Here is a 15,176-nt window from a genome sequence, read left to right on the forward strand (position 1 = left end):
GTGGTCAACGAGGACAAATGCCAACTCCGGCAAAAATGCGTTACATTCGTAGGCCACCTCATCGATGCTTCAGGCATCCGCTCTACCACAGAAAAGATAGACCATATCTGTAACTTACCACCCCAAACGGACTATCAAGAGTAGCATCATTTTTAGGGGTAATTAATTTTTACCAACAACACCTCCCCCATGCTGCAGAAACACTTCTGCCACTCACAGAGTCACTATGTGGCAAGAACATGCCAGGCAAATGTTAGCTCACTTGGACTCCTGATATGCAAGCAGCTTTTGACAACATCAAAATCAACCTGTCTCAGACCACCACCCTGGCACTCCCATCGCCGGACAGCCATATGGTTATGACAACGAGGCAATTGGGCCAGTGCTACAAGAGAAGTCCCCAGTGCAACCCATCCAGTAAGGTTTTTCTCGAGGAAATTTACCGACTCCCAGAAAATGTGGTCAATCTTTGACGGTGAGCTTTTGGCAATGTACAAAGTGGTTTGGTACTTCCGAGATGACATTGAGGGCCGGCCGCTTACTATCTACACAGACCACTGCCCTCTGGCTGATGCTATTAAAAACCCACTAGCGAAAACCTCCCTTCAATGATTCTATAACCTGAACTTGATTTAAAAATCTACTACTAACGTCTGCTGTGTACGTGGAGCAGGAAACATGGTGGCTGACTACCTGTCAAGACTCGCTGCCACATCGGCACACCTTGACTTGGACCAACTAGTGGAGGCACATGCAATTGACACTGATCTTCAAAACCTGCTATCTGGACACACAACAGGCCTCCAGCTCAAGCAGTGCACCAATGCAGGCACTACCAAACTAGTTTGGTGCAACATATCCTATTGTAAGTAACAACCAGTCGTCCCTCCTCCACAACTTGTCTCATGCTGGCGTACGCCCGACACTGAAACTCATAACTGAACATTTCGTTTGGACTAAAATTAAACAGGACTGCACTCTGTGAACAAGAGCCTGCATCTAGTGCCAGTGGGCCAAGACAGGAGGTTACGCCCAACTGCCCTTTGGGAAATTTCCTATCCCAAAGGGCCATTTCCAGCATGTCCACATAGACTTGATGGGGCCACTCCCAGATTCAAAAGGATACAAGTACATCTTGTCAGCCATAGACAGGAGAACTTGATGGCTGGAGGCCACACCTCTGACTGATATCTCAGCCAAAACCATCACCCGAGCTTTGGTCACACTATTGATTGCATGCTTCAGCTACCCATAGTCCCTGACAACGGAAGAGGGTCGGCACTTGCAGAACGGTGGTACTACACCCTCAAGACAGCGCTCATATGCCATCGTCAGGAGTGGATGGAGGCTCTCATCTGGGTGCTGCTTGGTATACAAGCTGCCTGCGAAGATGATCTGGATGCCTCGCTGGTAGAGGTGCTCTATGGGGAACTGATCACTCTCCCAGCAGAGTTCATATCACAAACCTCTGACCCGTGGATGTCAGCCTGCCAGACCTAGTAAAATGTGCCAGGGATCACATCTGCCATGTCCACATCCCACTGCCGTCCCACCACTACAAATTAACCATCTTTGTGCCCAAGGACCTCCAGCCGTGTACCCACGTCATACTCAGGACTGGCACTCTCAAACCTGTCCTCCAGCTTGTGTACAGTGGCCCATACAAGGTGTTGAAACAAGGGCCAAACACTTTTGATATCTTGCATCCTGGAAAAATGGCAACAGTGTCACTGAACCACCTAAAACCGGCATGGACTTAAGCGGACACATCTGGTGTTTACCCTCCACTGGCCCCAGCTCCGGGCCCCTTAAGTGAATTTACAGTCAGCCTAGATCTGCGGGACTACCTCCCAGAAGACATTTCTGTAACACTGTAAGACTCGCTGCTCATGGTTAGGGCCAGATTCGACAGTAGACTGTCCGGCTACAGCATGTACTCGAGATCATTAGAGCACTACATGCCCCTTCCACATACAATCAACACAGCAGGTCTAAAATCCATTCTTTCTTCAGATGGCTACTTGCTTGTGTTGGCCCCGGAGCACTTTATAATGATGACTGACACCCTGGACACCATTACCGGTGGACCAACAGCTTCATCGGATGGTGTACCACCAGCCGCACAATATGTCAATGGACACCACCATCACCCCATTGGCACAGCTGCTGATGTCACAGGCCAGCCGCCCTTTACAGCTGCACAGGCACCTAGCAGACTATGATATGTTAGCCCTCACCATTGCCAGCAGGACCATGACGTACACCAGTCACTGTGCTTCGCACTTGTGGGGTGGGGGGTGCTCTGTGGGAATGTAGAACAGATTAGTTTTCTGTAGTATGCGCTCTATGCTAAATGCATTGTGTATACGCTATGAGAATAAAAGTATTCACAGTAAGTGACGGAAGTGCAAGTGATTATTTATCATCATAATTACCGTGCCTGCTCTCCACTACCTACATGTCTTTACTTCAGAATACCTCAGACAGTTGCTCGAACTTCTTCTGTGCAGATGCATTCTCTCCCAGTGTCTTCTTTTTCACTAGGGACTTGCCAAGAGATACCAAACTATCATTTAATCCATCTAAAGCTATTTTTGCAGCTACAGGTGTGTCTGACTCAAATGAGGAGCTATACAGGTTTTTGGTTTCCACTTGTTTCAATGTTGTTGGGTCACCCCAGGCCCTTGTCCCTGAGCTAATTTTGTTCTACATTTATCACATATTCTGTAATCTTTCATTATGCCCCACCAGCCATATCAACAATCCAAATGTGTTCTTTATGTAGATTTTTCTTGTACCTGTTGTGTCCCTCTTCCCAGAATGGAGTACAGCAATACATGATCTTCTCAAACTCCATCTACAAGGAAGATTTATGTGATATCAACACACAATGTCTTTAGCAACAACTATTTGTGTATATGTTGCAGCCATACAGTTATTCAATAATTGATGGCTTCATATTGGCCTGCCTACATTGTCACCTTACTGTGCATTGTTATAACATCATCTTTATAACAATAAACATGTTTTTCAGTGCTTTCTGTCGTATTATTGGAGTCTGAATACGATTTATTTTGTATTAATGCAACACCTCACTGTACGTATTGACTTATGTCTGCTAACTGCATTATCATCCCAATTTGATTTTTTATTATGTTGTATAGTGTAACATGAAGAAGCAAACATATATTTTTATATTTTGAGATATTCGAGGTCAAAAGTCAGGCTCACTGACCTCAATTGTGTATATTCTTTGAATATGACAAAAGTGCATGTAATTGAAATACTTGTTTCAAGACATTTCGGAAATTACCTGGTTCACTGTTGTATGTTTATTAAAACAGAAGTTACAGTTGTTTTTGTCAGCAGTATTTGTTAGATTTTCTGCACATTTTTAGAACTTTGAGTGGCCATTACTCCTGTCTCACATGCTCTAAAATTCTTTGATTTGGTGTTTTTCATTCTGTTGTCATGTGCAATGAACACATCGTATTCTATGAAAACTGAAGATGGCCAGGCTGTACTTTCCTGTGCTGATTTGACATTGAACAATTCAGAATATGAAAATTTTGAATACCAATAGCTTTTAAACTAATGAGGTTTCTGATGACATATGCTTAAAAGAAGCTAATGTGAACTTCCAAACAATGTAAGTTCATCTTAACTCAAATAATTTTTTGTTATATAGAAATTTTTCATTATGTTTTGCATAGAATTCAATTTTATATTGTATTTATTTAAGAAAAGTGGTAACTATGAACTGATTAATAAAGTTAATCTGTAATACTGTAAATAAAACTTTCATAATTTCAGAAATTTGTATATTACACATTGCATATTTCATAGGTTGCATAACACAAAATTACAGTTTGAAACAGTTAAATAAACCTTTTCTTGTTTTTACAAACTACTTCTGTTTCAAATAAATGACGAGATGACAAACCTTTTGCAGAATATGATGTACGTAAATGTCATAATTAGCAAAAAAATGAAATGGATGACTTCTTTTAGTTATAACCCATAATGAATGCGATTATCACCTCTGTGTGATCAATAGTATCACATAATATGAGAAAAAACACTTGTCAGAAAGTGAACATAACGCTTGGGATTGAATACATTAACAAAATTTGCACTATGGAACAATACTTAACAGCTAAAATGTTACTGCCATTGCAATTGAGACACAAGTAATGATATTACATAGAAATAACTATAGAAACAAGTAAATTGAAGTCAGCAGGAAGTTACACGCCATCCCTCTGTAGTTGCTGAAATAGTAGCAAGTTTATTCATTTATCAGGTTTCTTTTTATTAAAAAAAATTTGGCTTTTTGTAGTCACATTCCTAATAAAGTCTTCATGCTTTGGCTGATGGCCCAAATTTATTCTTCTGACATCTATTTCCAAGAGAGGTTTTTCGTTTGTGATCATAAATGTCATACTAGTAATTAAAATGCTACGTATTTGTTCATCCATAGACCATTTTCATGTCTGGGGAGTTTGTTGGCCAGCAGAGGTGTTTAAACTCAGAAGAGTATTTCTAGAGCCACTCAGTAGCAATTCTGGACCTGTGGGTTGTTGTATTAATCTGCTGGAATTGCCCAAGTTCGTCGAAATGTACAATACTCATGAATGGATGCAGGTGATCACACAGGATGCTTATGTACACGTCACTTGTCATAGTCATATCTAGACATATCAGGAGTCCCATACCATTCCAACTGCACACACTCCACACCATTACAAAGCCTCCACGAGCTTGAACATTCCCCTGCTGACATGCAGGGTACATGGATTCATGAGGTTATGTCCATCCCGTATACATCCATCCGCTCGATGCAATTTGAAACGTTTCCAGTCATCAACAATCCAATGTTGGTGTTGACAGGCCCAGGTAAGGTGTAAAGCTTTGTGGCATGCAGTCATCAAGGATACACAAGTGGGTCTTTGGCTCCAAAAGCCCATGCCAATGATGTTTTGTTGAATGGTTCGCACGCTGACACTTGTTGATGGTCCAGCATTGAAATCTGGAGCAATTTGTGGAAGGGTTGAATTTCTGTCACACTGAACTATTCTCTTCAGCTGTCATTGGTCCCATTCTTGCAGGATCTTTTTCCGGCCCCAGCAATGTCAGAGAGTTGATGTTATACTGGATTTCTGATATTCACAGTACACTTGTGAAAAATCCCCACTTCATCGCTACCTCAGAGGTGCTATGTCCCATCAATCACGCGCCAACTGTAACACCATGTTCAGACTCACTTAAATTTGGTAAGCTGCCATTGTAGCAGCAGTAACTGATCTAACAACTGCGCCAGACACTTTTTGTCTTATATAGGCATTGCCGACTGCAGTGCCGTATTCTGCCTCTTTACATACAGGATTTATGGCTGCTCTTGGATTTAAATACACATGCCTATACCAATTTCTTTGGCATTTCAGTGTAATTTAGCCATATTATTAATATAAATTCCCCTTTCTGATCAGTGAAAATGAACAGGTGCCTATTAAATCATATAATAATAGTAATAATAATAATAATAATAAAGAATCTCATGGCCAATGAGTTCAATGTGACACCATTTTTGTCACATTGACTGGAAACTTAATCTTATTTGTATCACAATTTCTTCTTCTTCTTCTTATTAATAATAATAATAATAATAATAATAATAATAATAATAATATTAATAATAATAAGAAGAAGAAGAAGAAGAAGAAAAAGAAGAAGAAGAAGAAGAAATTGTGGTACAAATAAGATTAAGTTTCCAGTCAATGTGACAAAAATGGTGTCACATTGAACTCATTGGCCATGAGATTCAACAAATACTTTTAATGACTAATAAAAAATGAAAGACACATCTCTTCTGTTAGCATTCTTAGTTTAATAAGACACATGTTACAGCCTTAATTTACACAAGTTTCAGCAAGAAAGAAAGAAAGCAGTATCATAGTGAAATGTTTGTAAATGGTTGATAATTTCTTTCAATTAGAATCTATTAGAAACTGAGGACCAAAATTATAATACTATTTTTTTGTAATTTCAGGTTCAAGATTACTCAACATTGCACTTACCATCATCAGAAAAAATACATCAGTTGCTCAGTAAACTGATTGTTGTAAAGCTGAATGGTGGACTTGGGACATCAATGGGTTGTGAGGGACCAAAATCTGTTATTACAGTCAGAAATGACATGAACTTCCTTGATCTGACAGTGGAACAAATACTAGTATGGTGGAATAAGTGTCAAATTATGCTATTGAAATTATGTTTATCTTTTCATTTAAGTGCTAGAATTTACAGTCTTGCTCACACTTTATTTTAACAATGTTTCTAATGATCCCAATCCTTCCATCCAGACTGCACTGCATAAATTCCTTGAAACTTTAAGAGCTGAGACATGGGTACTTACAACTGCTTCCATAGAACTCTTACCTGCTCCTGATCCATATAGAATCAACTTCTACCTGCTTCCTAAAATAAACAAAAACAACCATCATGGCTATTCCATAGTAGCTGGTTTCAAAGCCCCCACCAAGAGTATCTCAATTCTTATTGACCATCACCTCCGACCCCCCACAACAAAAGACACCAACCATTTAATGGAATGTCTCAGATCTGTTACCATCTCTCTCCTACAAATAATTCTACTTGTGATCATCAAAGCAACCTCATTCCAGATAACATGGCCTTTCAACCCTAGAACACTTATTTCTTTCAATTACCACATTATTGGTGAAAAGCTCTCAGGTTTCCAGCTGGATAGCAGTGTTAAAATACTGCCATGTTTTGATGAGTGTCATACTTATCTTCTGGCAAAGTCTTGAGATATGTGGATGCTGTGATGTTTATACTAGTGGAGCAGCCCCCTCTACCTGGCTACAGGCAGCCGTATACTGTCTGGTTGGTGGGTGGGGACGGGGTGAGGCTGCAGTGGTGGAGTAGCGGGTGCTCCATTTGCTCTCTGTGGGCATTCTGGCTGCATCTTGTGAATTGGATGGTGCTGGTCACACTCTTGTCGTATTGCCATTAATGCCAAATTCAATGCCACACTTAGTTGGTATCCTTTGTCTCTGTTGACAAGATGTTGTGAACCCAGATTACAGTGGATCCCTTACGGTGCTCTCCTAATAGCTGGTTGCTCACCAAAGCACCTTGGTCTTCCTAGAGGCTATGCTCTGCTAGCACTGATTTTTCTGTTTGTTCCAGTCACATGCACCTTATGTCCTCCCCACAGTATTTTGAAATACAGTACTGTGTTCGCCCAATGTACTGTTGGCCATATTCATAAGCTATGCTGTATATTTACTTTCATTTTTAGTGGGTCTTTTTCAGAGCCAAACCACTCTTTTGTCTTTGGTGGTTGTCAGAAGATAGTTTTTGTGTTGGATTTTTCAAGTAGCCATGCAATTTTGACTGGGAGTAGTCCCAGGTGCAGAAGGAAAGCAAGTCTCTTGCTTCTTGCTCTTCCTGTTTCCAGCATCTTGTCTCTTATTGAATGCTGTACTGAACTGCACTTCACTGTACCTATTTTTGCGGAATCCTTCCCTCAGGTGTTGTAGTTTATCCCGGAGGCTTTCTTTAACACATATGGCATATGCCCTATGTACCAGTGTACTCAGCACTGTCTGCTGTTGTGCTGGATGGTGGCGGATCGTTGCATGCATGTACAGATCTGTGAGTGTCTTCATCCTATATAATGAATGGCCTAGCATACCATCTGTTTTCTTCCTTATTAGTAGGTCCAGGAAAGGGAGACAGTCATTCACATCTATTCCCATAGTGAAAGCAATGTTATAATGGATGCTATTAAGGTAGTCCAGAAACTCTTCCAGTACATGTCTACCATACTCCCATACCACAAAGGTATTGTTGACATAGCGGAAGAAGTGCTTGGCTTTCTGGTGAGCAGTTTGAAGAGCCACCTTCTCAAAGTGTGCCATACAGCAGTTTTCAATGGGGGTCCATGGCCACATCATTGATCTGTTCATAAGACTAACTGTTGGACCTGAAGCAGGTGTTCACTTTGTAATCAGATTTTCTAAGTTTTATCATCCAAGTTCTTAATATGATGACTACAGTGCCCTGCAAGGGGTTCTAGAAGTGTCGCCAGATATTTGGCCAGTCCATAATTGTATGAATTGATGGTGTCAAGTCTAAAAAGGAGAGCCCCTTCAGGGGGCACACCACTCTTTGGTGAGTTTGTACTTGGCTACCAAGGGCCCCAGCCTTTGCAGCACCTTTTCCCTTTCCGTCCTGTGTGTCTATTCTCCTGCTGTTCTTTTTCCCCTGAAGTTGTTTTTTCTTTCTTCCTCTGTTGTCCATCTCCTAGCTTTCTCTGCTTTGGTGTTTGATGACCCTCTTTGTTTCTCATTCCTTCCTGTGTGCTCCTGAAAGCCAACTTATGCATTTGATGTGTCACAGGTGACTGGGTAACGTGTAATTCCCAGCCCCAGGTCGACAGGTGGAGTTCGCACATACCCCCTGGTACAGGTCAGCCCCAGGGAGGGGTGATTGACTAAGCTATGACCTTCCGAAATTGCCAACTGGTCCCTCTGCCAGGAGTTCAGGAGGTGTTACCTGAGGTGTGGACTGTCCCTAAGGTGGATGAACTCCTGAGGGTGCCCTCAACTGGAAGGAGTGGGCCATCAGAGACTTTTTTGTAATGAGCCAATCACCACATCAGTATATGTCTACTATATGTAAACACAATGAGGCTTAAGATTCGAAGACTCTACTGGCTGTCCTTGGTTCCTCATGATATCATGTGCAGAAAAAGGTCAGTCCTTTGTTATGGTTAATCCATTTATTATTCAGTAAGGTGTTGATGCAATTGTAGACCCTGTGAAATCCTGCTCTCATTTACATAATGCCACTTTGCTTCTGGAGACCAGTTGTGATTATCACGCCTAACAACTGCTTACAGCTTCACTCCTCCATGACTATCCTGTTCGTGTCAAGACACATCGAAGGCTGAATTCTTTACATGGTGTTATTTATGCTCAGCTGCTTGATGGTCTGACTGGGGGGAGAAATTCAAACTTACCTCTCTGATCAGGGCACCACTGCAGTCCATCGGGTAATGGAAAAGGTTGATGCAACCTTAGTGTCTACACTCACTCAATTTCTGATGTTTGACAGAGTAGTGCTTCTGCCAGAGATCAAAGTAGGCTATGAAGTCATTGTAGTCCAACCACACATTCCCAAACTAATGCATTGCTACCAGTGTCAAAGTTACAACCCATGTGTTACTTGTGTAGGGATGCTCATGAGGGCGACTGCCTGCCTCCTTCTCCCCCCTGTATCAGTTGAAATGGTGACCATGCTGCCTCATCCCATGAGTGTCCCATGTATCTAGATGAGTGGGCCTTTCAAAAGATCTGGGTGAAGGAAAAAGTACCTTACACTGTCGCTCACAAGTTGTTGGCTAGTTGAAAGCCCTGCACCTTACCACCCAGCACTTACAGTACCATTCTTGTCACGCCTCACTCCATGAAGACCATAGCCACGAAGATCTGTCACCTCTAATTCAGCACTGCATTAGTAAAATCACCCAGTATCACAGTAGCATCCCAGTCCCGTTCTCCTCCACCTATGTGACAAGCCACAAAATCATCACCTGTGGCTGTGAAATCACCTACTACACAACCAGTAGTCCAGAAAGACAAAAAGAATATTCCTGCAAAGACTTTTTACATCCCTCCAGCCAACAAACGTCTGCGTCTTCATCTGTTAACTTTAAAGGTTCTAAGAAATCAAACAAGGGCAAACAGTGTTCTCTTTCCCCGACTCAGAGATTCTCTTCAGTGGTGTCACCATGTGACACCCTCACCTGGCCAAACTCCATTTCACGGGTGCAACCCGCCTACCATTTTTCTGCCCCCAAATCTGCAGACTCACCTAGTGAGAATGCTGATGCCTCTGTAGATCTCATGGAGCAGGGTCTGGAAGCCTCTGCACCCTGTAGCAATGGATCTTCAAAGGCTGTCACTCAGCAGTCACTGAGGTGACTACTCTTTGTTTGTTCCCTCCTCCTCAATTCCTCTTATTACTCTTCTCCAATGGTCCAATGGAACATTCATGGCATTAGATCCAACAAGGAGGATTTATGGCTGCTGTTGGAATCCCAGCATCCACTTGTTCCTACTGCCAAGAAACAAAATTGTCTCCTCACAACTGCTTTGACCTCTCGCATTTCCTTCCAGTCCGCTTTGACTTGACCCCCCCCCCCCCCGTTCCCCCCGTTCCTCCTCAAGGACAGCATTCCACCTCATGGGGGGGTCATACTGCTCATCCGTGAACCAACTCACAGGACACTTGGCTGCAAGCAGTTGCAGTCTGCATTATCCTTCCTTGCTTCACATTTTCTCCTTGCAACATCTACATCCCTCCGTCATTTGGTGTCACCAGGGCAGGCTTCCTCCAGCTTATTGATCAATTCTTTCACCTCTTTTTGCTGCTCAGTGACTTTAATGCACACCATATACTTTGGGGCTCTTCCAGAACCTGTCTGAGATGTGTCCTCTCAGCTGATCTTATCAATCAGCTCAACCTCATTTGTATTAACACTGGAGCAACCACGCTCCTTTAAGATTCCATGCACACCTATTCTCATTTGGATCTCTCATTCTGCACTGCCTAGCTTGCCTATTATTCCACGTGGTCCATTCTCTACGACATGTACTTGAGCAACCATTTCCCATGCGCTGTCTGTTTGCTGACTCCTACCCCACCTGCATGTAAACACAATTGGTGGCTTTATAAGGTTGATTGGAGGCTTTATTCCCTCCTGGCGACCTTTGGTGAACAACATTTCCTCAGTTATGCTGACCAGGTAGGGTACCTCTCAAATATTATCCTTACCATCACAGAACATTCCATACCTTGCACTTCATCTTTACCGTACCATGTTCTGGTATCCTGTTGGACTGAGGCATGCTGCAACGCAATTCATACATGGAGATGTGCTCTCTGCATTTAGCTGTCATCCTATGGTGGCAAACTATTTGTTACAAACAGTTGCTTGTGCAGTATCTTTGCATTCTTCGTGATAGCAAAAAGGCTGACTGGATTTCATTTACTAGTTCTTTTAACAGTTCCACTCATTCTTCCACGTGGAGCGACCTCTGTTGCCTCTCTGGGACCAAGTTCCATTCCCCAATTTCCTGCCTGACTGTAGCAGATGACATCATAGTGGACACTATAATTGTCTGCAACACCTTGGGCTGCTATTTTGCAGAGATTCTGAGCTCGATCCACCATCACCCTGCCTTCCAAACTTGGTGAGAGTGCAGGAGGCTTGGGTGATACCCTTCTCCTCTCAGATGCATGATTCATGGTCAGTTGGTATGGTGGCTCAGATGTAACCACTGCACAATGTGGATTTTGAGTGCACTGTTCTGCAGTTGATCATCTTGTTACTTTGTCAACCCATGGCATGAATGGTTTTCAGTAGAAATACTGGACTGTGACCGTGTTTTTTGATTTGGAGAAATAACACCTGCTGGAGGATGGTATCCTCTGTACTCTATAGATGTGGATCTTCCAAGGCTGCCTACCCCATTCTCTTCGGGAATTTTTAAAAGACTTAGTTTTCAAGGTATGTGTTGGTTCGGCCTTGTTGGACACCTTCATCCAGGAGAACGGGGTGCCTCAAGGTTCTGTTCTGAGCATTGTCCTCTTTGCTATAGTCATTAACCCTTTTATGGCCTGTCTCCTGCCAGGCACCTCAGTCTCCTTTTCATTGACGACTTTGTAAAGTATTGCAGTTCTTCATGGACTTGTCTCTTTGAGCAGCAGCCTCAGGGATGTCTCGACCATCTTTACTTGTGAAGTATTGACAATGGCTTTTGCTTTTCCAATGATAAAACCATTTTTAGAATTTCTGGTGGTGCAGTTGGTTTCTCCTGCCGTCTTTACATCTTGGGCCTATTGCTCTTCCTTTTACTGAAACTACCAAATGCCTGGGGCTCACGCTTGATAGAAAAATTTCTTGGTCCTCCCACGTGTCTTACCTGGGCGCATGCTGTACTTGGTCTCTCAATGTCCTATGTGTTCTAAGCAGTATTTCCTGGCAAGAGGATCAGACCACCATCCTTCATTTGTACTGATTCCATGTCCACTCTAAACTAGACTACAGGTGTTTTGTTTATTCAACTGCACATCTGTCCATATTATGCTGTCTTAATACAATCCACCATCAAGGAATCCATTTGGCCACTGGTACCTTTTACAGTAGCCTGGTTGAGAGCCCTATGCAGAAGCTGCTGAACTACTGCTAACATACTGGCATTATGTTCTCCTCAGCACATATGCATGTTATTTGCCTGCCATGCCTAGCCACCCATCTTAGGCCTCCTTTTTCGATGACTCCCTTGATCACCAGTAGGGGGCGTGTTGCTCTTCTCTGTTAGTCTGCAGCTCGTGGTCTCGCGGTCACATTCTCACTTCCCGAGCATGGGATCCTGGGTTCAATTCCTGGTGGGGTCACGGATTTTCACCTGCCTCGAGATGACAGGGTATTTGTGTTGTCCTCATCATTTCATCATCATTCATGAAAGTGGCGAGTTTGGACTGAGCCAAGGTTGGGAATTTGCACGGGCACTGATAACCATGCAGTTAAGTGCCCCACAAACCCATCATCATCATCATCATCATCATCATCATCATCTCTGTTACCTCCTGCAATTTGCCTTGAACTCCTACTCTGGCAGCTTATCTTCGCACTACCAGCCATGTTCCTGATGGATGTGAACCCTTGACCACCTTGGCTTCATGCAGTGGCCTGTGTTCAAGTTGAACTTCATTCACTTCCTAAATAAACTACTCTGGATTTTATCTATTGCAGTAAGTATCTCGACCTCCATATACAACTTAGTGGCAGCCATGTTCATGTACACTGATGGCTCTCAGACCGACTGTGTTGTCATGTGTGCCTTTGTCATTGGCACCAACCAGTTTTGGTTTTGGCTTCCAGAACACTGCTCAATATTGACAGCAGAACTCTTTGCCCTCTATCAGCCCATCCAGTACATCCAGTGACACAGGCTTATTAATTGTGTCATGTGCTCCGATTCTCTCAATGCCCTTCAGAAACTGTGTGTGACACACAGTCCAGCCCATAGTTCAATGGGTCCAAGAAAGTTTCCACTAGAGGGAGCCACTGTGATGTTCATGTGGGTCCCTGGTCACATCAGTCTGATGGGAATGGGGCTGCTGATGCTGCTACCAAGGCTGCAGTCCTCCTAACTCGGCCTGCTAGTTCTTCTATTCCATCTGATGATCTCCATGTTGCTGTCTGTCAGCGGGTGGTGTCACTTTGCCGTCACCACTAGTCTTCCCTTCATGGAAAAAGCTCTGGGGAATTAAACATCTCCCAGCTGCTTGGCCAGCTATCTCTTGGCCCTCTCGCTGCAAGGAGATCATTTGAGCTAGGCTGCATATTGGACACTGTCATTTTAGCCATCACCATTTGTTAAGTGGTGATCCCTCGCCACTTTGTGCTCATTGTCATCAAGCTTTGATTGTTCACTGTTTCCTGGCCAAATTCCCTTTTTTAACCACTTCTGTTCTCACACATGTTTACTATCTGAATTACCAGATCCCAGGTAACACACACTGCAGCCATTCACCCTGGTGGGGCTTCGTTTGTGAAAGAGGGGGGGGAAAGAAAATCAGAATTTTGTGTGATACACAATAGCATTAAAAAAAGTGTCAGTAAATAGCCTGGTTGTGTGGTACAGTGGATAGGATAATAGTGTCACAAGCAGGATGTTGTGGGTTCAAATCTTACCCGGTGCAATATATTTATTTCTTTTTTATTTTTAAAACTTTATGAAAATGGTTTGATCATTTTTATTCAGTTAATTGATTTAAATATAATTTTTTATTTCCATTCCTCTGTCATGTAATTTTAATCCAATATCAACTTCTTCATTTTCTCTTATTTTTATTCCTATCATTCTTTTTCTACTTGAAATCTTTGTTCATGCATTTTTAATTAATTTTATGTATTTTGATTTAATTTCATTTGTTTTATCACCCTCTTTTTCATGCACTTAATTGTGTATGTTGAATCCATTTCTCATTTTGCTTTATTTTCATTTTACTTATACACCCTTCTTTCATTTAAATTTTCAGCTGCATTATTTTGTCCATAGTCCAATAGGTATTTAAGTTATGATTTAAACGTTTGCATAACAATTACTGTGCAAGAAAAATTACACAGCTGGTAATGAAAAATACATTTTTCACATCATTGCACAGTCAATATAAATAGATTATTTTGTCTTTTGTTTTTTAATTGATAGACTGGAATTTTCAAATTATTGAATATTATAATAGATAAATATAATTAAATTGATATTCACAAAAATTTCGATTGTAAACAGAATGATGTAAGGAAAAAATGAAAACGTTCATATACTGATTAAAATTATGTGAAAAAGGAATAGAAATAAAAAGTTACATATAAAAAAATTAATTGAATAACAATAATGATGAAAGTAATTTCAATAATAATTTAAAAATAAAATAGTTTAATGGACCTGATGAGATTCGAATCCACACATTTGAAACTATTATCCTGTCCATTACACCACACAAACACTCTACCAATTAGGACTTTTTTTTAATGATATTAAGCATCATGCAAAATTCCAAAAAAGTTTTTTCTTCAGTTACTCATAAAAAAAGACACATCAGGGTGAACACCTGCAAGGTGTGACACCCGGGATGTTAACCTACATAACTGTATATTTGTTTTCAAAAAGTTGATCCCACTGGTGGGTGACCTCTCCTTTTTAGTCAAAGAGGTACTTCTTCCATGTGGATATGTGGAAGTCCATACAGATGTGGTGACAATAGCAGCCTGGGATACAGCCACTTCTTCACTGCCTCTAGAAGATCTGAGTTCTTCAGCATATCTACCGTTTCCCTGGTCATGGTCAACGTTGGATCGTTCTTGAGCTTCCCATAGACCAGACCCTGTAGCAGCAAGCCAATTTTATGATGGTAATCACTGATGGATATCAGCACTACTGCATTCCCATTGTGTGCTGGAAGAACCACAGTGACAAAATCATCTCTCAGAAATGAGATACACTATGTGATCAAAAGTATCTGTATGTCCCCAAAAACATACATTTTTCATATTAGGTGCTTTGTGCTGCCGC

General features: G+C 41.9%; 1 protein-coding gene across 1 annotated transcript in view; it reads left to right on the top strand.

The window, feature by feature from the left end:
* LOC126456649 (UTP--glucose-1-phosphate uridylyltransferase-like) overlaps positions 1–15,176 on the top strand; it is a 254,398-nt gene that overhangs the window by 42,576 nt on the left and 196,646 nt on the right. The window contains exon 3 of the mRNA XM_050092392.1: positions 6,050–6,232. Coding sequence (XP_049948349.1) covers positions 6,050–6,232 — 183 coding nt within the window. The remainder of the gene's footprint in view (positions 1–6,049; positions 6,233–15,176) is intronic.

This window comes from Schistocerca serialis, chromosome 2, assembly GCF_023864345.2.
Source record: "Schistocerca serialis cubense isolate TAMUIC-IGC-003099 chromosome 2, iqSchSeri2.2, whole genome shotgun sequence".
Taxonomy (NCBI): Eukaryota; Metazoa; Arthropoda; class Insecta; order Orthoptera; family Acrididae; genus Schistocerca; species Schistocerca serialis.